The sequence below is a fragment of the Carettochelys insculpta genome, chromosome 11 (genome assembly GCF_033958435.1).
Source record: "Carettochelys insculpta isolate YL-2023 chromosome 11, ASM3395843v1, whole genome shotgun sequence".
NCBI classification, from domain to species: domain Eukaryota; kingdom Metazoa; phylum Chordata; order Testudines; family Carettochelyidae; genus Carettochelys; species Carettochelys insculpta.
The window spans coordinates 22,981,107-23,006,127 of NC_134147.1; the positions used below are offsets into that span (position 1 = coordinate 22,981,107).

Sequence of the window (25,021 nt, forward strand, 5' to 3'; positions counted from 1 at the left end):
AGAGGAACACTGATACAGAAACTACAGAACCCAGACCAACAAAACAGAAAGTCAGCCTACTGCTGGCATGTGGCTCAGCTGATGAAGGTGAGCATATGCCGGTCCACACTGCTTTTAATTCTTGTTGAGCAGAACCTGTCATCACCATGGACATACATCCTCTGATATGGTTGCTGAAACACAGTAAGGCATATCAATGTTTAGTATATCTGGCCACAAATGTCTCACTACAACAGTACAATGTGAATGCATACATTTACTTTCAGGTGACATTGTAAACAAGAACTGGACAGCATCATCTCCTGAGAATTATAACTAAGCTTACATGTCTGAGTGGTTGAACAAGAAGTATCACTGAGCGGACCTGTAGGCACTAAAGCTTTAAATTATTTTTATTGCAGCTTTTTTTATATATACTATACATTTTAGGGAGCTTGTTGTCTGATCAAGAACTTTTCATAAATGGTAACAGCCAGGACCACCAAATTCAGTATTCAGCTGCTTCTTGTCATAACTTAAAGCAATATAAGAGTTTGGTTGTGCCAGGAAAACAGGATTGGCCCAGGGTGAGATTGTTTCGTGTAAAAATGAACAGAAAAGAGACAGAATTACCAAATCAATTGCAGTCCTCAAAACTGACATAACTGAGCAAACGTTGAAAGAGAATGAATGAAGATGAACCACAAAAATAGACCGAACCTGAGATAGGATTGCTTCTCAATAAGCTTTATACAAAAGAGATGAAATGGAGACGTTTGGAGTAGTGCACAGTTTTGGTTCAAGGACATATACCTCCCCATTTCAGAGGGCAATGTATTCTTCCACTGCCTAGCAACTGGTTAAATAGCATGCTTTGGCTTTGGCTGGTTCCATATTCCTTTTCCCATAAGTCATTTCTATGGTTGACCAGACTGTGCACCTCTATCAAGTGCAGGTTCTGCAATTCTCGCTGGCTGTGTAAGGACTTTATGTGGAAGGAGGTGGTTTTTTGTATCCATCACTAAGGTGAAACGTCTTTTTATAGATAGCTGAAGTAGTCTGAGTCACTGATTTTTCTCAGCGGAAGCATCTATAGCACTCTATCATGGTGTCGCATGGTGTCTGAATATTTAACACCCTTTAAAGTACAAAAAGCCACGCAGTCCTGTAGCAACTTAAAGACTAACAAATTTATTTATTTGGTCATGAGCTTTCATGGTTAAGACCCACTTATAAAAATAACTGAAAACTCATGACCTAATACACTTCTTAGTTATTTAGATACTACAGGACTGCTTGCTTTTTGTGAAGCTACAGACTAACACAGCTAACCCTCTGGGACCCTTTAATGTAGTCATCCTTATCAGACTCTTATGGGGTACTATTATCCCATATACCTTTGGGAACTGGCGTAATCTTTTACTCCTTTGGGTTATTTAATATATGCAGGAGGGAGCCTCACATGCATTATATTTATAATCTCCGGAGGGCTATAACATAATAATAATCAAGAGACATAGATGAAAAAGCTTGCAATAATTTGATCTTGCACGTATTAATGATAGAAATGTATAAAAATCTTGAAAGGTATGAAAGTGTGTGTTCTGTCAAATAAAAATCCAAAAATTTGCACATTTAATTGACAAGTACTGCAGTTCTAAGGATCTTAAAATTCTTTATAAGTGTAACTCACTTTAGCTTCAGAACAACCCTGTGAGGTAGATAGCATAAATGAAACCACATTAGAGATGGAAGCACTATATCATATCTACAATTACAAAGGAAGCCAAGATGTCATAACTTCCAAAGCCCCACTATAAGCACGATGCTACACATAGCCATGAACTTTTATGTTGGTACTTACTAGAAAACTCAGACTTTGTACTTCTGATGCTGGATGGAATTAGAAAGCAGCATAGTCCACAAAAATGAGGAAGAAAAAAAGTTAATCAAGCTTTCTGATAAGTCAAAAAGTTCCACCTGGAAGTTTGATGGAAGATTTTGGTCTGTTTTATCCAGTCTAATTTGTCCCTTTCTAATAAAAACAGCTCAAAAGTTGTTTCCAGCTGCCTGTTACCATTTGTAGTCTGGTGCTCCAACCCGGCAAAGGTCAGGAGTAGTGGTAAAGCTTCTTTGTTGTCCATTAGGCATCAGTTCTCCTGTAGTACAGAAGAGTGTTGGTGCTGAATGGAGATCAAGTTGTAGTAGTGTCGGTGAGGGTACATTTGAGCAAACTCATGCAGTAGTCTGGATAGGACTGTGGCCTTGGAGTTTCACCAGGCCTTTGTTATATTTGGACGAAATGGGTATGGCAGAGCAAAGAAATTTAAGGATATTTGAGCACTTAGAGGGAAAAAAACTGATGATAGTGTAGGTGGCCATTACCTTCCCCATTTCACTGCCGCCAGGAAACGCCCTTCAGAGATCCAGTTTCAAGATTTAAAAAATTTGTGATTACCTATCCAAATGATACCGAATCTATTCTCATTGGCCCCTCTTATTTGTTAAGAATGTGTTACAGTATTGGGAGTTTATTCACGTTTCATACTGCACAAGATTGTGAGTGTGGACAGATCTGGAGTGGAGTACCACTGCTCTTTTTTTAAACCTCACGGGTCAGCTTCACAGGGGCACAAAAAACTTTAATCTGTGGCAGTTCAAATGCAGTGGATGGAACCCCAGGTAACTTCTGTAAACTGACGCCTGAAACTAGATGAATTTTGGATGGTTTAATAGAATGTCTTAAAGAGTGAATATAATTGTAATTTCTATATACACAGTGAAAAACAAATCCCATAACCTCTACCTTACCACAAAACAGCAAAACTCTCCGGGAACCAGCGGCTTATGACAAGGTGAGCAATGGTGTATAACAGTCTCAAGAACTGAGCTGTTCAAGGCTGACACACCAAAGCTGTTGCTCATCAAAGATGGTCTTTTCTTATTTCTCCTTTGGAGATAATTAACAGAAAACACAGCAGACATAACATACCTCATATGTATTGTTGGAGTCTTCCTTAATTTAATCTGTCAGCCTCATAATTTGGGATCTGTATGTTTTCACAGGGTTTTTCACACAGATCTCTACATTAGCTGATGTGCAGGAGAATGTCATGGAATATCTCCATGTTCTTAGCCGACCAAAGGTGATTGATCAAGAACATGATGTGGTATGGACTGAAGCATATATTGACAGCACTGTAAGTCTGCATGAGAAAGCATTTAAATGCATCTTCACAGTAGAAGATCAGGAATTATATTTAAACCTGCTGTTCTGATTATCAATACCAGTTGTACATCATTCCACCCTTTGGCTGTCACTATATGGGGTTAAGTTTTATAAAGTATGAATTTATTAATTCCAGCATAGCAATTAGTAAGTGCTTACAAATGCAGTAACAGTCACTGTTGCCTTTATAATCATAAAATGTGCAGTTTGGTTGTCAGACGTGGCCAGTAACACAAGATTATTCATTGCTTGCAGTAAGCACCATTTTCCAAATGCCTTTACATGAATGTAAATTTAACTGTAAACTACATTAAATGAGATCTTTGTAGTAGTCATTAATATTCACAAAGGTAAGTTATTGACTGACTATTAACATATTTTCAATTGAAAAATATTGAAAATGTAGATATTACATATTAAAATAAGACAGATGTTTTTATTCTGAGTTGTAGGTGGCTTGGTTACCTTGCTGAGGTGTCATTTTGAGGTTCAGCCCTGGAGGAATGTTAGATTTAATGCAAGTCGTGTCTGACCCAGAAGAAGAGACATTCTATTTGCTTTCAATGGCTTGCTTACGCTTTTTTTATTTCTTTTCCTCATTTACCTAATTAGGAGTAACATATTGTAGAAGCACTGTATATCACAAGAGTTGTAGCAAATGTTCTTAATTTAGTGTGAAATGGTTACAAATATTGGCTCTGATGAGTAGAAATCACAGATCAGCAGCTGCAAAGCTGTTCATTTAATTTAACTGTTTTTCAACCCTCATGCGAACTTTCCAAAATGAGAAAACTCTCTATCAGGTTAGCTTTCGCCTGTCACCTTTTTAAAAGGAGAAGGGGGGAAAGCTTTAAACTTTGCCAAACTGTTCAGCCTTCAGCAAGTTTCAAGTAAAATCATCATAAAGTACAAGCAAAATAATTGAAGGCACTGTTTTATTTTGGGTTGTGGTTCAATTAACTCTTCCTCTTTTATGTCAATTGTGGTCTTGTATAGAATAATATTAACACAAATGTGAACATCCATATTTACAAAAGAGAAACAAAATAGGCCTACTCAGAAATATTGTTTTGCATGTAATCAACTTGTTTCCTGTTTTACCACATTAGTGCTTTAGATTAGAGCATAACTGATCAGCACTCCTCCTACTCCTTTTCTTCACTGAACTGTTAGAATGAGAGAGGTAAAAAAGTTTGTAGAAACCTCAAAGTTTCCTGCTTCAAGGCATCTTCTGAAATGGGGAGAGGGCTGTTGGAATCTAAAGCCTTTATTTTCATTCTCATGCATTTTTCCTTCTCTCCCCACCCCTCCCACTATCTTATAAGTGGTCAGTACATCTTGTTTTACATTTCAGCCAAAACTCTTTTTTTTATCTTCATATTTCTGATGCCTTTGAGTGAAAGCTCCCTGTCAGTAATGTCTAAGAGGTCAATTCTCTTTCTCATCCTCTGGATAAATAGTTTGTTTTGTTGCAACACAAGCCAGCCAGTAGCTGCTGCTCTCTATCCATGCAGTTCTGAAGGCAGTGCAGAAATAAGGGTGGCAATATTGTGACCCCAATGCAAGAGGTATGCGACTCTCTTTTGGGTCAGGACCCTTAGTATGAGAAATGCTGTATATGTCTGTGTATTTTTACCCAATAGTACTGAATGGGATAAAAGTATACAAAAAATCAGATTTCATAGAGACACCAGATTTTGTAGCCTGCAACACAATTTTCATCGCTGCAAATTTGGTGGATTCTTATTTATAACAGTTAAACCACAAAATATCAACATTTCAAAACATAAATAGTAAATAGCCTTGAATCAAATAGTCATGTGTTTTCAAGCAGCATTTTTCTTCCTTTGCCTGTGTGTAGAGTACTGGTGTAAATTTTTTTTTTCATTGGTTTGTGTGTATATGGATAAATAGATGTTTATTGACACGTATGGGTAATAATCTAATCCTTCCAAATCTCCATCTGTTTTTATAATCCCAGCTAAATACAGCATGAGGGAGTAAATACTATATCTACTTCAGAACAATACGGATTTTTAAGATCCACTAAATACTTCTCAGGGATGGTCTAGGTCAGTTGTTCTCAAACTTTATCCACTTTAGGACACTCATTTTAATGTAAACATTTTCAGGGATTCTGCCCTGCCCCTTGGCTGAGGCCCTGTCCTATCCCTTCTCAGAGGCTTCATCTCTTCTTGCTCCATCCCTTCTCCCTCTGTCCCTCACTCTCCCCCACCTTCACTAACTTTCAGTGGGCTGGTGCTGGTGTGGAAAGCTGAGGGCTCCAGCTGTGCGTGTGGTCTCTGGGGTGAAGCTGGGGAAGAGGGGTTTGGAGTGCTGAAAAATAAGCTCAGGTTTGAAGCCCAGGATTAGGGTGTTTGTGAGAATGTAGACTCTAGGATAGTTTGGGAGGGGACTCTGGGCTGAGGGTTGGAGTGCAGAGGTTGAGGGGACTCCAGGATGGGGCAGGAGGTTGAAGTCTTGAAGGTAGTTTTGGGGTCCTGGCAGTACTTACCATGGCTTCTAGAAGTGGCCATCAGATCCCTATGGCCCCTAGGCACATGGACTGGTGCCATCCCTGCAGCTTGCATTGGTTGCAACTCCTGGCCAATAGGAGCTGTGGAGCTGGCACTCAAGCAGGGTCAATGCCAGGAGCCTTCCTTGGTGCCTGTTCACCTAGAGACTGCTGAGATGTGGTGCCTGCCTCCTGGAGCTGCACAAAACCAAGGTAGGTAGGGAGTCTGCCTTAATCAGGGAAAAGGAAGAAATTAAGGGAGAGGGGGAAGTGTTGATCAATGGGGGCTGTGGACCCTCTGGAGTTCTCTTGAAACACAGGTGGTCCACAGAATCAAGTTTGCAAAACACTGGTGTAGGTGTACTTAACCTTGCCTCATGGGGCAGTGTGGCCCCCTTCAGGTCCCTTTCACATGTACATTTTGATTATTCTATGTGTAAGTACAACTGGTCTGTGCTAGTGGACATGGCTTAGGAAATGAGGTGTGATGGGGCCTCCTGACACCCCAGTGGTTGCCGACTGAAGGAATGGTCCCAAAGGCCCTACGTAATAAGACATAAAGATCCGTCCTTACATTGAGAATGAAACTAGGCACAAATTGTCAGCACAAGAAACAGAGAGGCCCAGTGATGGCCTCCCAAACTACCTGTGGTATGAAAAAAAGCTAGCCTAGGTCTGGTCCCTCAGTTTTCACTTTGTGAATATTGGTAAGTGAGACTGGCCAAATTTCACCCTCTGTTAAATCCACAGTCAAGGCCGCAAGGTCAGTTTTCATGGTGAACGTTTTCTTTCTCTGCAAATATGGGGGAGTGTAATGTTCTGTCTACAGTTCCCGCCCCGCCCCGCTTCTGCCCCCCCCCCATAAAAGCTGTGGTTCAGATAATTGTTTAACACAGCTCAATTCAGAACAGAAACATAGAAACTTCTGATGATCCACTGACACTGCTGGCAACCATTGATGTAACTCAGATCTTCCTGCTAAGGAAAGGGCTCCCTGAGATTGCGGCTAGAGGTAGTGTGAGGCATATTGAGAATGTTTGATAATGTTTACATAAATATCCCACCATCTTTCTTTTTGTACAGTGAGGTGAGAGGTGCACTAGTCAGGCAGAAATTCATCATACAATAGCAATGATGTGACACTATGCATGTACCATAGTGTCATCTGTGTATGTGAAGAGTATTTTTCATTTTCAGAAACATTTACAGTTTGTGTCACTGATTATTAATCACGTTAATAGATGATTAATAGGTCTTTTTAAGCTTGCAATTAGGGACAAATGACAAATAACCTGAAGAGTTCTTATATCGGAGTTCTAGCTTTTTTGTTGTTGTTCAATTCTAGCCATCATATCAATGTAGCAAAGTAAACTCATTTTGAACAATACAGATCAAATGCTGAAATGAGCTGTTGCTGGGAGAGGGGAGTAACAACATTCACCTGTTCTTTGCTCACAAGCCAGGCTCCATCTCTACATTAGTATTCAAACCTTCTAGATGCCAAAATGAGATGCCCCTCACAGGAGCTTATGCAGCTCTGCATGGTATGAGTGTCTCTTCTCTTTTACCAGTGGAAAAAGAGAACACGACTGGCATTTAGAATAACTACAGGGTTAAGACCACACTGAGATCAGTGCAGAACCATTCTTAGGATTTATGGTGTCCTACGCTGTACTATTAAATTGGTGCGCTATGTCCAATGGCAGCTGAGGAGGATACAATGATTGTGTAGAGATTTGATTTTATCATCTTCAGTAACACCTTATTACATAGCTTTAAAACAAATTTTAAACTAAGGTCCTGTGGAAAATTCAGACACTGACAGGGGCTGGCAAATGCTTTTGGTGGCTTCATTAACCACTTGAATGGCTCTTTCACAGATTCTGCTAAGACATAGGTTCTGAAACTGGGGGTGTGCTCCCCTGGGGGCAGGGCATGAAGAAATTCCAGGACAGGGGGCTGCGGTGACTCAGCCCCTCATCAATCCCCTCCGCCCCAAGAAAAATCCCACACTGGCATTACCTCTTGCAAAAATGGAGGTAGCGCTGTCTTCCTGCAGTGTGGGGAGGGAAGGTCCCACAGCTGCATGCCAGAGCCGGCATCCGAGGAAGCGTGCATGCTGCTTCTCCTCCCCAAGCATCTGGCGTGTTTCCTGAAAAGCTGGGTCTGTTCCCTACTGGTGAGTTCTCTCCATCTGTGGCCTTCCTGCACAGGGGGCGGGGAGGGAGTGGGAGTCCCGGATCTGTGCCAGCTCCAACTGCTCAGGCAACATGCAGCTGCCATGGGAAGCAAGGAGCAGGGTGCACTGCCTGAGCAGTTGGAGCGGGTGTGTACCCAGGACTTCCCCCTGCCCTGGCCTCCATGCAAGAAAGCAGCCAGGTGGATGGAAGTCACTGGCGGGCAACAGACCCGGCTTTTCAGGAGACGCGCTGGCTGTTTGGGCAGGGGAAGCAGCACACGTGCTTCCTGAGACCCCAGACTTGGTGCACAGCAGCAGGACTTCCAGGTACCAGCTGAGATTTCCCCTGTCTTTGCCCAGCCCCCCACAAATGCAAGTTCCCTGTCCCTCCCATAAAGACAATGCTGAAATGTTTGTTGGACGTATTTTATTTAAAACGAACCTCGTCAACCAACCCACAATCAGGGCCAAGCCCCCATTTAGCCACAAGCATCATCACACCCCTGCATCCCCCCACACACCTTGGTCCTGAGCTGTCACACACCAGAATCCTTTGTCCTGAGCCTCTCATATCCCCAGTCTTCTGCTACAGCACTACTTCACAATCCACACACTGCAGATCTGCGTCCTGAGCCCGTCATACTCTGATTCCACTACCCTGATACCCTCATACACACCAACCTGAACTCCTGCACCCCCACATCTACAAGCCTGTGGTTTGCTCAGCATCCGAGCACTGCACCTGACCCCAACACTCTCCAGCCTGGAGCCCCCTTCCTGAGCCAGCAGCCCCTTCTCCACATCTTCCTGCACCCAAATTCCCTCCCAGAGCTTGCACCTTTCACCCCTTCCCACACTCAATTCCCTCACTCCCACCCCAGAGCCCGTGCCTCCTGTCTCAATCCAGTGAGAGTGAGTAAGGGCTGGGGACAGCAAATGATGGACATGAGGGGAACACAGAGCGCGGAGCCTCAAGAAAGGGGTGGGGTCATGGGGCTTTCCCTGACATTTAAAAAGTGATCTGGGGTGTAAAAAGAATAGACCACTGCCCTATTAAATTTTTGGGCCAAGAAAAACTATTTGTGCTTATTCTTAAGTTTAAATAAAATTTTATACCAAGTTTTTGTATTTATTTAAATTTTAAATTACAAATTGAATTTTTTGTTAAAAGGGGTGTTGGATGATGATAAAGACGACAGGTGTGAGTGTTTCTCAAAAATCAGAAAGGGGACGTGATGCTGAAAAGTTTGGGAACCACTGTGCTAAGAGGTCTGGCAGGCTTTTCCACTTTTAGTTTAACTAGCTCCTCTCCCAAGGAAGCAGAGCCACAGAACAAAGATCAAAAGAGTCAGGAAAGTGGACATTAAGACCCAGTGGTGCTGTATATTCTGTGTATGGGTAAGAAGGGCTCTGGATTAATGGGGCAGTTAAATTCTTTCAGGCTGTAGATTCAGGCTATCTGCAGGCTCAGGCTTTGGTTGAGGTCAACTCACATTGTCTTCTGAATACATAAAGGTGAAAACTCTTTACTGTACTGTAGAGTCTGCAGCGTAAGATGGCAGCCTGTGGAGAAAAGGAACTGACTTGAGTCACTACCAGTAGGGGTAATTTGATCCCTGTATGACAAAATCTTTGTATGTTCTAAATCAAGGTTCTCAAACTTCTTTACTCAGGGACTCCCTTTTTACAACACAGTTACTACAGGATGCCAGAGGAGGGGGTCACATTCAGAGCACCACCACACTAGGTAGTGATGGAGCTTCGGCTTTTCAGCCCTGGGTCCCAGCATATCTAATGCTGGCCCTGGGGATCCTGGGAAAATGAGTTTGTGACCCACAGTTTGAGAACCACTACTTTAAATTCTTCCACGGTTTTATCTTCTTTCACATTCTTCCTACTGCTTCCTGGTGACACACGGAGCTATAATGTAGAAATTAAAATAATCAGTGGCATAAAATTCATTTACGCTTTTTTATGGTATTTGCTCTGTTTGTGGGTGCATTTGATGCCTTTGGATAGCCTAGTTCAGCATCACATTTCCCTATGAGTAGCAGGAATGAGTGAGGGAACTGAATTAAATGTAACCCTTGGATTAAATAGAACTAAGAAAAAAAGGTTCCCATCAGGGTAATCCACTGGTGCAACATGAGACATTTTGCTGACCTGGTGTGTCTACAGGCAAGATCTGCCCCTCCCCCCGGCTACTCCCTCTGTGCAGTTCTTAGTGGCCACACTGCATCACTACTAACCAATAGGAGCTGTGGGAAGGGGTGGGCCACAGGTGCCCATCACTGGTCTTCATTTAAAGTTACAATTGTTTAAGATGTTTTAATTCATAGTCAGTTGATTTGTGCTAGATGCTCACTGACAAGTCTAGTTAAATCCTCAGAACTATGGTTTCTGGTTCTCTTCAGAATCCAGCAGGCTTTACAATCAGTTCATATTTTCAAGGCTACCTCTCCAACCATTAGGCTTGAAACAATTTTTTCAAGTAATGGGAGCTGAGGTTCTGAATACGATTTCTAAGGAAAAGGGTAAATTCTGTGGCAATTCCAACAACACCAGAAATGCGAAATACACAAGGCCCTATGTAACACACATGGATACAGCATAAGTTACATTAGAGCTAATGCTTTCATTACATCTTTTCTTTCCAAGAATTTAAGTTGAGATTTTATTAACTACATGCTATTCAATTTCCTTTTGCTCTCATTGTATGAACGAGCTTTTATGAAGGAATAAAAATTAAATCTTATCCTCTTTCAACTAGATTCTATTCCCAGAGATATCATCAAATAACTTTTATGGGATGAGTTAATTGTGCTATTGTCATAAGTGGGTGTAATTAGTATTTTATCACAGTAAAAGGTGCCCAGGGCCCATCATTTTAATTAAGGTTATGTATGTTGGTGTGGCATCCCTCTAAATTGTTTCATAGCAAGTGTGGAAAGAGCTTGTGTGATCACAGCAAGTGAATATTAGAAAAGACTTCATTAGTGAATGCCAGTAAATACCACTTATACCATGTCTACACTAGCCCCAAACTTCGAAATGGCCATGCAAATGACCATTTCAAAGTTTACTAATGAAGCACTGAAATACATATTTAGCGCTTCATTAGCATGCGGGCGGCTGCGGCACTTCGAAATTGACACGCCTTGCTGCCGCGCGACTCATCCCAACGGGGCTCCTTTTTGAAAGGACCCTGCCTACTTCGAAGTCCCCTTATTCCCATCTGCTCATAGGAATAAGGGGACTTTGAAGTAGGCGGGGTCCTTTCGAAAAGGAGCCCCATTGGGACAAGCCATGAGGCGCATCAATTTCGAAGTGCCACGGCTGCCCGCATGCTAATGAAGCGCTGAATATGTATTTCAGTGCTTCATGAGTAAACTTTGAAATGGCCATTTGCATGGCCATTTCGAAGTTTGGGGCTAGTGTAGACACGGCCATAAAGATGTAAGAAGGGAGAATTTTAACACAAACTATAATTTATGAAAATTGATTTCACGATTTTTTTTGGTCCCACACTTTTTGTAGTGGTCCCATCCACCATTCTATTGTATTTTACTGTGGTAGCTTCATTACATAGCTTTACTTTTTGCTGCCCTTAAGTATCATGTGATTCTTTGATAAACTGGTGCATGGCTTATTATAGAGGATGGGGCCAGTCCAACCCTGCATGTTTTCTTGGGGACTAAAGTCCTTTATAATCCAATCTTCCCAATAACAATCCTGCAGGTACTTCCATCTCTGACCTTCTCCCAGAACCCTGGGACAGCTCTTACAAACCTTTGTTACCGTAAGAGGAGAGTCTCTATTACTGGCTCTCTATTTTCTGGACCCTCTGGTTCTTTAGGGTGCACCAGATAGCTACTTTTCCATCTCGAACAATAATCCTGTTACTCCAGTACAAATTATCTCAGGCAAATGTTTCCTTTCAAGGGAAAAACACACTTTCCTGCTACTGTTGTCCAAAGTTAAGCATTTGGGCAGGAATATCAATTTGGGTAAGGGCTCGCCAATTTGACCTAAGAATCTCTAGACTTGTCCACCACTCCGGACTACAGTTATTGAGAGCTTAAAGAGCTCTGCGTCTGGAGGTAGGTCTCGAGACCTGCAGTAATCTCATGTCTGCTGTGGACTATGTCATAGCAGCACAAGTTTATTACCGTAAGTAATGGACGTTCACACAATCAAATGTATGAGATAATGATTGTATGCATATTAGATTGTCCTGGTTAGTTACATAAATACAGTTTGAGTATAGAATCACACATATGCCTAGTATAACACCATACTCACACTGCCTTCTGCGAACCCAAAGAGTTGAAGTACCAGCTCCACTCTGCTGGTGGTGAGAGAGAGAATTATAGCGGAGGAAACTTTAAAATTTAAAAAAAGACTTGTATTAGTAAGGCTACAGTTACATTACTGAATTTTGCCTGCCAAACCCTGGTTTTGTTGACAAAACTGGTGGAACATCCACACAAAAAATGCGTTTTGTCGACAGTTTGTCAAAAAAACCCAGCACTGTCACTAGCAGTGTTCTGACTCAGCCACAAGGAATAATGCTGCTGCTGACAGATTCTGTTTGCAAAAAAGCTGTGTGGCAGCTCAGAGAGGTGGGGGTGGGGGAGCTTCTCTTGACAGACAGGACAGCCACAACAATGGGCAGCTCTGTCTGCTGTGCTTCTGGGTTCCTGTTTTGTTGAGAGAGCAGCCGGGTAGTCCAGCCACTCTGTCAACAGAAAGAAGTACCTTTCCAATTGGCTTTTGTGTGCGGCTGCACTCTGTCAACAGTTTTGTCGGAAAATCTCTTCCGACAGTGACTTCTGTTGACATATCACTGTAGTGTAACTGCAACAAAGGGTCCTGTGGCACCTTATAGACTAACAGAAAAGTTTTGAGCATGAGCTTTCGTGAGTACAGACTCACTTCATCAGATGCTGGTCTTGGAAATCTGCAGGGCCAGGTATAAAAAAGCCAGAGCAAGGGTGGGGGTAACAAGGTTCGCTCAGTCAGCAGGGGTGAGGCTTACTACCAGCAGTTGATCTGGAGGTGTGAACACCAAGGGAGGTAAAGCTGCTTTTGTATTTAGCCAGCCATTCACAGTCTTTGTTTAAGCCTGAGCTGAGGGCATCGAATTTGCAGATGAATTGTAGCTCAGAAATTTCTCTTTGGAGTCTGGTCCTGAAATTTTTTTGCTGTAGGACAGCTACTTTTAAGTCTGCTACTGTGTGGCCTGGGAGATTGAAGTGCTCTCCTACAGGTTTTTGTATATTTCCATTTCTGATATCTGATTTGTGTGCATTTATTCTTTTATGTAGAGACTGTCCCTGTAGCCTAAGAGAGAAGCAAAATGTTAGAGCAGACTTAGAGAAGCCTTTGGAGAATTCTTCTCTCATGCAGTTGGCCATGAGGCATTATAGGCCTCTTTTCATCATTTTGACCCAATGTCCCAGCATCAAAATCAGGCTTCTGTATTCTAAGATTCTAAGGGTATGAGGGTAAACACATCTGATTGGTGATTAAGCTAAGGTACCTCTTTGAATATGCATAAGATGTTACTTCACAGCCTCATGAAGTGAGGCTTCTGGCTTCTGCACTTAAAACCCTAATAACTGCCACCTGATGACTTTTAGTGACTCCTGCCTCTATTTTACAATAAACAAGACAACAAGTCTATCCAGGCCATTGTATTTTGGCACGTGCTGATTCAACACAAGATAAATGCCATCTTTCAAATCGGTACGCTGGTCCTCTTGCTGTTAAAATAGCCAAACTGGAAAGTCTGATATATTCACACGTATTGAAATACATATTGGGAAATCTCTACATACTAACATCTACCTAAATGTTTAAAAAAAGAAAAAGAAGAATGCTAAAGCTAACCTCTCATAAGCTATGTCTACACTAACCACAAACTTTGAAATCGCCATGCTAATGGCCAGATCAAAGAATACTACTGAGGTGCTGAAATGCATATTCAGCGCCTCATTAGCATGCCGCTGGCCACAGCGCTTTGAAATTGCTGCATTTTGCTCCTGTGCGGCTCGTCTACATAGGGGTAATTTTTGAAATTACGCCACCAACATCAAAATCCCCTTATTCCTATGAGCTCATATTCATAGGAATAAGGGGATTTCGATGTTGGTGGGGTGCTTTTGAAAAAGACCCCCATGTAGACGAGCCGCATGGGAGCAAAACGCAGCAATTTCAAAGCGCTGTGGCCAGCGGCATGCTAATGAGGCGCTGAATATGCATTTCAGCACCTCAGTGGTATTTTTCAACCTGGCCATCAGCATGGCTATTTCAAGGTTTTTGGTAAGTGTAGACACAGCTATAGTGTATAATTCCTATAGATCCCCTGCTTGACTACTAAGATTGAATAAAACAACAAAATTAAGGAAAAATCAATCAACTACCTATAGTCTTCACAAAACAAAAAAGCAGTCCTGTAGCACTTTAAGACTACACACTAACACTAACCTTTCTGAAACTACATGTGTACTTACAAGATATAAATCCAATACTTACATCCTTATGGAATACACTTCCCAAGTCAGTGTCCCTTAGAATCTAGCAATTCAATGTCCTTCAGAAGAGAGGGTTGCTATCTCAGATCCTCTCTCAGAAACTCCAGTGAGAATTGTGCCAGCTCACTCCAAATTTGCTGGATTGAATTTGATCCTGGATCCTAATTTTAATGGGAGCTTTTAGACTTATTCAACAGGATTTGAATCTCATCACTGGTAGATACCCAAAGTGTACCCCTTGGATCTCAAGTCAGAACAGGCTCCCCATGCATGGGTCTCAGCCTTTGGGTGAAAGAGCACTCAGGCACTTCCACAGCATCCTCATCTCCCACACCCTACAGCTCTACACAGGCACAAAGCTTGCCCCCAGAGCTTTTGAGAGTTGTCTGACCCAAAAATTCTAATCATCATTATTAAACATGCCAGTTTCCCACTCAACAATTCTAATCCCTTAGCTTTAGTGCTCTATCTAAAGTAAATGAATTACTGGTAATGACATTAATTGTGTTAAATCCAATAAGATCCTATGTATCAATTCACAAAATATAATGAATGCTCAAGATTATAAATGTATAAACTTCTCCAAATGAATGGAGTTCATGCATACACATTATCTTTTAGGTGCAGCTCAAAATATCATTAATAGAATATGTTCCTTTTTGTAAGCTAATGCACAGCTTGAATTACTTACGCTTGGCAGTTGGGTGCTAATCAGTGCAAGGAATGCTTTGCCACTTAAATGAGAGTTTAGAGCCCCAGATCACACAGAGCATGCACAAGGGTAGCATGGCCCAATAAACAGATAAATTGAGAACCTGAGAATCAAATAGGAGCATGTTAGAGAAGCAAAATCTGGTATGAACTAATGTGAATATGGCCATTGAGAATAAGAACCGATGTGCAATATCCCTGACAGCGTGCAACAGAATTGCAATTTTTAAGGGATGTAAACCAATATATTATGCATACACTGTACATGTACATGCACACACAAAACCTTTCAACACTTGAAGTGAAACCCTTTATGTTTAATAAATCACATGTTTGCTTTTGCTCCAGTTTTAGTGCTGGAAGTTATGCTATTAGGGGCATTTTCAGTGACTGCATTAGCCACAGAGTATTACTGAAAGATATAATTACTGGTTGTTAGAGCTGCTAGAAAAAAAGTTGTAAGGAGATGGCAATATTTGTTTTAATGAGTTAACACTTTTCATATGCATCACTGTATGTACAGTATATGCACAATAAACTACCACAGATCAGAAAGATGCTACCAACATCAAACCAAAACAAAAAAGCAAAACAAAACCCTGCACTTAAAGAGCAACATGAAATATCCTGCTGGGGATGTGAACATGGAATGCCATCTGTATTATATGGCATTGAAAAAACTGATTATGGTTGGACCTCTATTTCATAGCAGATGGCTTCATTAAATTTAATAGCCTCTAGAGCCTTTAGAAACAGCGTTAAAAACATGTGGAACATGCTGTGACACTTCACTTCTTGCCCCACAGTCATTATAACTCTGGCACAGACTATAAATATTACAGTACTTTATTTCCATTGAAACAGATTACTATTATAATTATTTTTGCTAGTGTACGGTTATTCAGAATGTGCAGAATGCAGATTGTATTTGACAGCATGATAGGCAGTGGTCTGTGCATACCAGCAGCCTAATATGTCAATTTTTTTTAAGTATCATGGCAAAAATGAGTTATAATGGATGTGGAAAAATGCTTTTGCATGCTTTTATGAAAAGCTCTGCCCAGGTGTGAGGGTCATCATAAGAGATAAAGCTGTGTTCTTACAGTAGCATTGCTTGCCCGTGACTGGGGAATGATGGAGCCCATCCTCATGTGATTAGCATTTTAGTTGTCCCAACATTGCTCACCTGCATTATCCTTTCCTACTGGCACTCCTGAAATATCAAAGTAGGTTCATACAGAAAAAGCATTTTGTGATTGAAGTTCATATCTATGAAATTTAGTCAGGTTCAAATGTTAACTGGAAAGATTCTTCTATTACTGTCACTGTAGATCTAAAGAAAACTATCTTTAAAACTACTGTTAAGATGTTGTCATGAGTTTTCCTGGTTTTCTATTGTTTTACACAGTTCTCTAGCCTGTTACATCATTACTTTATATCAGGAATTATTGTTACTTCCTACATGAGGAAAAATAGGTTGTATATAATTCATTGAAGCGCAAATGTCTGAGGCTGTTCACCTGTTGGATGTTCTTCCATCAGTTACTCTGCATAAACTGCAGATAGCAGTTCTTATGTTGATTTTGATTTACTAGTATATCCATGCCAAAAGGCTGCCAGTCTGGTTCTCAGACACCTGCATGCCAGAGATACAGCAATTTGGGAACTTTTCCAGCTGGAGCCTGCCAATGACGCTGTGTGATGCCTTTAGGTAAGGAGACATAGAATCCTTTTTCTTCTTGAGTTTCACATAGAATTGCTGTTCTTGTCATTTTACAGAATTGAAAATCAAAAGAAAAAGGATCACTAAGCAAAGGAAAGACTTGTTGCTAAATCTCCCCCTACCCCCATATTGTGTTTGATCAAACACTATGGAAGAACTTGTCATTACCCCAGAAAAAAACACCACTTAAATGACTTTACAACTAATATTAGTTTGAAACTAATAAGATCAGAGACAGATGTTCTTACTGAAGCTGAGTTGATTATGAAGCAATTGCTGTTACTCTCAGGTTTTTCATATTTCATTTTCTCATGAATGACTAGTTTAAAGTAAAATGATAATGCAGAAAGGCAATTAATTTAATGTAGTGTATGAATTCCATCTTTTGATCACATATCTCTCATTTTATGACACTTCAAAAGAAAGGGCAGTGAAGATAAAATATACTTCATCTGGACTACTGGAATAGAAGACTGAAATAAAAAATAAAGACTCATTAAATTATGAGTTCCTTTTTGAGTTTTGCTGCAGTGACTGAATGAAAAGCAGACAATAGAGGGAGAGAAAACAGAAGGAAAGGCAGATTTTTTTTTTAGCAAGTACTGAGGTTGGGAAAGTTAGCTATTAATAGTTCTTTTCCTCCAGTTTTTTGGGATATTTTGTAGAGCAAATATATTTATAGGCAATGATCTTTTCCAGGCATAAGGGCATGCTGATAAATGTTTTTGTTGCTGGCAGAACTATGTCTGCACTGCTTAATTTCTGCTATGGTATGCAAATTAGTATTATGAATATGCACAGTAACATGAATATGCAAATGAGTCACCATGTTCAACAATGCTTATTTGCCTCAAACTGTTGGCACTAGAGCTCAGCGTAGACACAGCCATAAAGTGTGTGTAAGTGCTGTTAGATAGTCTGTATCCAGAGAGGGCTTTGCTTGGTGTGGGGTTCTTTATTGTGTCAAGTTTTCTGTTGATGATGGTGTTACTGAAAGTTGACTTATCTCCTCACCATAGTGAGGTGTCAAGTCAGCTCTTCCAGATGAATCATTTCCTCGTATTGTTTTGCTAGAAGTGTTCCACCCGATTGAATAAATTCAGTCCAGCAGGTGCCATACTTCTATCTGGATAAGCTGCAGGGAGCATACAAAATTTCTAAAGCATTTGACCTTGTAGTTTATTAGCTGATTTATCTCCATGTATTTAAAACTTTCCAAAAGGGGAGGTGCAGGAATGCTTTTCTTCTCTGTGTGACTGCAGGTGTATATTTTGGAGGAAATGTCAGGTCACAATAGCAAGAAAAGCTGCCTAGAATTATTTATAGTCTTCTATTAATTAGTAGTTGTGTCAAACTGCCTTTACTGTCAGCTCTAAGTGTTGTTCTTAGTAGTTTGTTAAAATATATGTTCATTATTTTTATTTAATAAATTTCTGCCTGTAGTTTTGTTACCTTTGTTCCTGAAGCTTAATCCCCATTATTTTTATATTTGTCATCAGCTCAAATAACATTGTGAGTATACGTTAACTGCTTTATTCTCTCTCTTATGTACTATTCCATTCAAAGCATTTCTGAGCCAGCAGCTTACTGACCTATCGTTCAAGGTACTGTACAATGGCATAATATCCAGAAAGAGTCCCTCACTCAGTAATGACAAACAAAAGGAAAAAATAATAAAATATGATGCAGTGGCACGAAACAGGTGGAATATCTCCAACAAAGTCTGCAGTTTGGTGTGTATGGTGTAGATATGAGGAATTACGTGATTTTAATATAAAGACTATCAATACTTTCTCTCTGTGATAAAGAAACAGAATGTTCACATGAAGTCAATACATGCTTTGAGTTTTTTGTTGTTGTTTGGATCTTTTTTTACTTTTGCTCTTCTCTGGGTGGTAAAAATCCCATGGCACTTTTGTAGAAATATGATTTTTCTCCCATATCCTTGGCCAAATTCCCCCACCTACCCACGGTGCCACTTTATCTCAGTTTCCTCATTTGTAAAAGTGGAATAATGACGCTGCCCATCTTATTGCTTCGAGATCTGTTGTTGACTAGTGCTGTTTACGAGCTAGGTATTATTATTGTTGTTATTATTATTATTATTATTCAGGGCAGATTGTAGGGTTGGAGAATTTTTAAACTACTACATTAACTTTTGTTTTTGTTTGGTTGGTTTTTTTGTAGCCATGGAACATTGCCATGACACCCACACTAGGCAATGTAATATCTGTCTTAAAACTTTCCTTGATAGCACTGTGTTTTATGTGTTTGGATTGGTAAATGATCAAGAGGTGGGTCAGTAGTGTTTCTATGATCCATTGTCTCGCTAAGGCTAAAACTGAGTATCTTGTATCAATGGACAATTGAAAATCATTCCTACTTATGGGTATGAGACAGGATTTCAGACCTTACAATCATACAGTATTCTTTTGTGTGTGTGTTATTTTTAGATCATGTCCCCAAATTATTATACAAAAATGTCTTATTAATTTTGAGAAATATGAATCAATCTATCCCAAAGGCTGGTTTTCAGTTGACTTGCCTAACCAGGGGTCTACAGCCTGTGACTCCAGAGCTGCATGCAGCTCTTTAAGGACTTCTTTGTAGGCTCCAGATGTTATAATTACAAAGTTAAAACAAACAAACAAAAAAAAAACAAAAACAAAAAACCTGATTATTTTCAATAAAGAGTGAGGTTTAACAGCCCCAAAATGAACAGCTTCTATCTAAATAGCCAACAAGATGTGTTCTCGAAGCTAGCATCCTCCAGAGAGAGAGAAGGTTTGGGAGTGAAAGTCAGGAAGACGGTGATACAACACACATGTAAATTGTGAGGAAATAGAATATCTACAAAGTTTGAGAGTGCCCTGCAGTAATCATATATCACATTTCAAATCGTTATTGTGTGCCCTTTTCTTAAAATAGGGGTTACAATAAGTATGATTTGATGTTATTTGTTAAGGACAGTCTTGTATTCACATGCATTGTGGCTCTTGAATTAATGAGTCTTTTTACCAAATTGGGAAAAAAAAAGTGGCTCTTCTTGCTTTTTTGGTTGCCAACCTCTGGTCTAACCCAAGCAGGTTGCACAATATTAGCTGCTTAAGTTCCAGTCAGTTTTGAAGGAGAGGTTACCAGGATGATTTGCTGGACTAGGAACAGTTTGGTGAACCAGTATGATGCTTTTAGTCCCAGTGATGGTTCTGAACCTGCAATCAAAGGAGACATTTCAGCCAGAGGTAGGTAAATGAGATAATCAACCATGAAACTACCTACTGCCAGAATAATTTCCTAATTGGAGCACCTATAATGAGGCTTATGCCAAAGTAGTGAAATACAAGTACAAAGCCTAAACTAAGAAAAGGCAAACATCACTAACAGCGATTTTCTACTGGGAGTGGCCTGTTCTCCATCTATATGAGTGCAACGCTAGACTATCACTTTAGTGACATGGAATAGTTAGGAGATGCAGTCTCTACAGTACAGTAATCGCTGTTATCCTGCACTCAGTTAATCAGAGAGCTCAGTTAACTAGCGTTCCCGTTATTTCCCATTACAACCCTTCAGCCTAATAAACAGGATTAATATACAGCCCAGCACAGTGTGCAATTGCATATTCTGCACTGTTCTTTTCTGCAAAAGAGGCAGAAGACAAGTTAGCAAGAAATCAGGGATTTCTTCAAAAAAGCAGCTTCCAGGGTGTGTCTCATAAGATCATTACACATTCAGCCCACTCTCCAACACCTTCTACACCTGCAATGATAATTGATGTTGGTAATGAAGACCCTGAAGCACAGATCCTGAAGTGCCTTCTAAATTAATAAAGAAAGTTTAAATTACATTCAGTATAGTTTTCGTATTAGGTATATTTTTAGTGATTTGGGTGGATGCCATCCGTAGCCCTTAGTGATATATAGTGTCATAAGATAACCTACTGAACAGAAAACTTTACTTACATGCACTTAAGTGCTTCAAGAAACCAGTCAGTTGCAGTACAGTACTACTACTGGATTGGTGAGTATCTCTATACTATGTTATTCTTTATTACTTGAATTGCACTATCATTATTTGAAAACTGGTATTCCATTGCTAAAATATAGCTCTGTTAGCCAGAATGTTCAGTTAATCGGCACCCCCATCCCTCCAACATGCTGGATAACAGAGCTTTTACAGTTGGTAATTCCTAGACACTTCATTACTTGGTTGTCCAAACAATTTGCAACACCTTGAATTGTGACCTGAGGGAAATGGACATCTGTGCAGGGTGCACAGTTCGAGTACAAAGCAGGCTCCCAAAAGTCTATCCAAGTCATAAGCATATCTCGTTCTAATCTAAGTCTTTAAATGATCTCCTGGACAGCCAAAATAAAGTGAATCTTGAACAAAAGCATTGTTTTTTTAACCACATAAAAACAGCATGAAGCTGTTACCATTCTCTGAGTGTACCTTGATAAAGTACTAATATACTTTACGCATATTAGTGCTTTGATGTAGTTTATTACTGAAATGCAATTACACTCATTGTCTCCAGAACATGAAAGTTTCCAGAGTCAAAACTTAGGCTATTGAACAGGGAGATCTATCTCAGAAACATCCCTAAAAATATGAAAATGTTTTTCAAAATTATTTTGACTTTGATTGTCATGCTAGATTGCCAGGCACACCGCTGTTGACTCTCCTTTTCAATATTTAACAATATCGCTGTAATATATATAATTTCCTCGTTTCAAATTCACCTGTGGTGTTAATTTCCAGTGCAAACCCTCTGAAAATGAAACACATGCTCCACAGAGAACCTGCATAAACAGAGTGGTGCATGGATACAAATTTATATCTACAACTGCAGATATAAATTAGCATCCACAGAACTGCAGAGCTGTCCTGGGAACTGTAACAGTGAAAGAGCAGAATATGGAGCCTCTTCTCCCAAGAGCCAGCAACCTGTGTTGGCAGCTTCTCCAGTGTGGCTTTTCCACTTCCCTAGCGCAGGCACCATGCTCACCAGCATGACCCCAGAAAGGAGAGACAATCAACTACATGGAATGAGTGAGGGTGATGCTTGGGGTGGTATAGTTGTGGTGGAAGAGCTGATAGTGTGGGGCACTGACTTCTGGTAGTGGTAGTTCCATATTCTTATTTTACCACAGTCGTTTCCAGGAGATCTCTGTGGCTTTCTGGCTACTGATTTATATCCACAGATATCTGCGTCCGTGGATATAAACGCGTATCTCCTCAGGGCTCTATGCAGGTAGGACAGTCATCAGAAGTGTATGTTCACTCTGTCACACCCCGCTGAAAGAGATTTCTTGCTGATTCCAGACTGACTGGCAGGAAAAGACATAATGGAAACAGAGTGGAGTAGGCCAAGATGCGACTGTGGGTCTATGATTATACAGATCAAGTATCCTCAGTAACGGATGAGTTTAGAGGCATTATAAAGGCTATTAAAGCCAAGGCAGCAGGCTGGCAGCATGGGAAATCTACAGGCAGTTGACACATTGGCCCAGAAGTATGGGACTGAATTTCACCCTCACTCTCCACCCACACAGGACCCCAATACCTTCAGTTTGCAGGTGGAGTAATTTGATCTAAATATGGACTCTAATCAGAGTTTAGCAGAGTTCTTTTTAAACAGTTTGGTCTAGTTCTAGCTGCCCTTTTTAAGTGAGGCTAGGAAGGAAATGTTCCTTGGCTATCAGACTGGCTTAGATGGAGTTGTTTTTTTGTTGTGGTTTTAGTTTTTGTTTCTTTGCCTTCCCCACAGTAGGTTCAGGGAGGAATTTTTATGGTGAGGAAGAAATAGGCTTAGGCTATATGTCAAAACTCATTATGTAAGTGTAGGGTAGATGTCCAGTGCACGTACTCCATAGGAAAGTCAGTCAGCGACTGTATAAATGACATGGTAAAGGACTTTAAAATGTGTTAAAGAAATGGAACAGGGTGAGGGTCTTGAGGGCATCTATGGTTTGTCTTACAGGGAACCAAGCCCACTTTCTTTTAGTTAACTTTATCACTGCTATGAGAGAGGGGGAGTGTGAATTCCCAGCAGTGAGTGTGCTGGGGAACATGGATGGAAAATGAAGGTGGGAGGGTGGCATCAGCCCCCAGGTAGTAACTGAATGAACAAGGAGTTTTCTGTATTATGTATTTGTATCTGCTGGGTAGTCTTAGACATCTAATAATAAAGTTACAGCCTGATTAAACCATGTCCAGTGTCTCCTGTCTTTCTTTTGGTATAGCAGGACAATGTTTCTCCTCCAGGAATATCTTTATGTGACACCACAATGTAATTTTACCAACATGAACAGATGAGGGGGGTTAAAATTTTATTTATTAGGAGCATATCCACAATGAAATTTCTATTAATGAAAATACTTTTTACATGCAGGTAATGATAAAATTTATAAAAATAAAAATTCTGATATAGAAATGTAACTTCTGCTTTTAAGGTAGGGAAGAGTCTGTAACAGAACAGAGAGTACAGGTGACTAGCGATAGTGATAATTATAGAAGCTTGAGAAAAGACAGAGGGAGGGAACCCCTGACTTCAGCTATGTTAAAGGTTCTTTCTTATTAAGCGAATGTTAATGAATTGTTCTCCGCATTCACTAAGAGTCAAACAAAGATGTAATTGGCTTAATCTGCAGCAGCTAGATTTAGGTTAGATATTAAGAAGGCTTTCCAACTGTAAGGGCAGTTAAGCATTGGAGTAGGCTTCTGAGGGAAGTTTTGGAATCCTCATCATTTCAGATTATGATCAGAATTTTTTTCATTATCTTGGAATGCAACCCCCAACTCCAACTGGTGGCCACTCTGACAATTTTTCCTGAAATTCTTAACTAGGAAAAAACAAAATAAATGTGGTTTGTATACATTTTCATTGCAGACTCAATAAAAAAAATATAAAATTGTGTGTCTATTTACTGGAGCTAAGCAGAATAGAAAAAATAAGGTGCTTTACAATTTATTTTCTTTTTGTTATTGTTTCATTTGCTTTTTCAGTTGCTTGTTTTCGACTTGGTAGCTGGTAAGTTTGTTTCTATGAAAAGTGATTTTTGTGCTTTTGTAAACACGGCTTTGCCCATCCCCACCCAGGAGGCAGTGGCTGCATGAAAAGCCCCTGCTGGCCTCATGTGGCCGCATTTGAGAAATACTAATCCCTGGCAGGTGGTTTTCTAGATATGCTTGGTTCCTTCCTCATTTCACAAGGCTGGACTTAAATGATCTTCTGAGGTCTCTTTCCGCCCTACCTTTTTATGATTCTAGATAATGGAGTGGCATACCACATTAATAACAAATAGTTTTTATAGCAGTAACTTCTGTGGTCACTTAACTGGTATAAATCCAGATTTACTCAAATTCAGTCTTGTTATACACATCTATAAGGAATACAGAATTTTGCTTATCCAATCTAGAATTATTCTTATCAATGAATCAGTTGTCTTCTTTCCATATTTAGCCTTGTGGCTTATTTGTAAAAGTATTGTATGTGGAGTTAAAAAAGAAAAATTAATTATTGATTACTCTAGCCTTTAACCAAACTGTGCATTTAAAGTAATCACTCTGAGTAATTTAAATAAATTTTTATGTAAACAATTCATGCTCATTAGAAGGAGAAAACTGTTAGTTTATGTAATTAAATGTACTGCTATTTCAGGCTTCTTTTTATTTTAGTTCCCATTCAAGACAGAGGACACTTATCAGATATAGAGAGAGGAGACCTTTAAAAACGTAGCATTATTTTGCTGCTCCTTTTTTAAAAGAATTAATCTGTTGTTTAAAAATAAAACCCTGGATAGTCCTTTATCTCCCTATTTTCTATATGTAAAAGTCAGACTATATTTAATGCATTTGTTATAAAACTTTTATGTGCTCCAGAGTAGTATAATAGGGTCAAATACACAAACCACGTTTGTTATAGGTAAATTTGAATTAAAGCATGCTGTCTTCTTTTTGTTATTTCAAAATATTACTTTGATACCTTTGTTGTTCCTTTTTTTCCCTTTTAGTTCTTTTTACTAGAGCTTCTCTTTTTTAATCACTATTTATCTCAAGTGAATTATTTTTAAAGATAGCAGCTAGAATGTTGGCTTTCACATTCATTTTAAGACTGTTCACCATAGCAATCTTTATGTTTCTTTCTGAT

At 39.9% G+C, this 25,021-nt stretch overlaps 1 protein-coding gene across 1 annotated transcript in view; it reads left to right on the forward strand.

The window, feature by feature from the left end:
• The window catches only part of CACNA2D3 (calcium voltage-gated channel auxiliary subunit alpha2delta 3), a 710,484-nt gene that overhangs the window by 481,352 nt on the left and 204,111 nt on the right, over positions 1 to 25,021 (forward strand). The window contains exon 13 of the mRNA XM_075005060.1: positions 3,046 to 3,179. Within this exon, the coding sequence (XP_074861161.1) occupies positions 3,046 to 3,179 (134 nt within the window). The remainder of the gene's footprint in view (positions 1 to 3,045; positions 3,180 to 25,021) is intronic.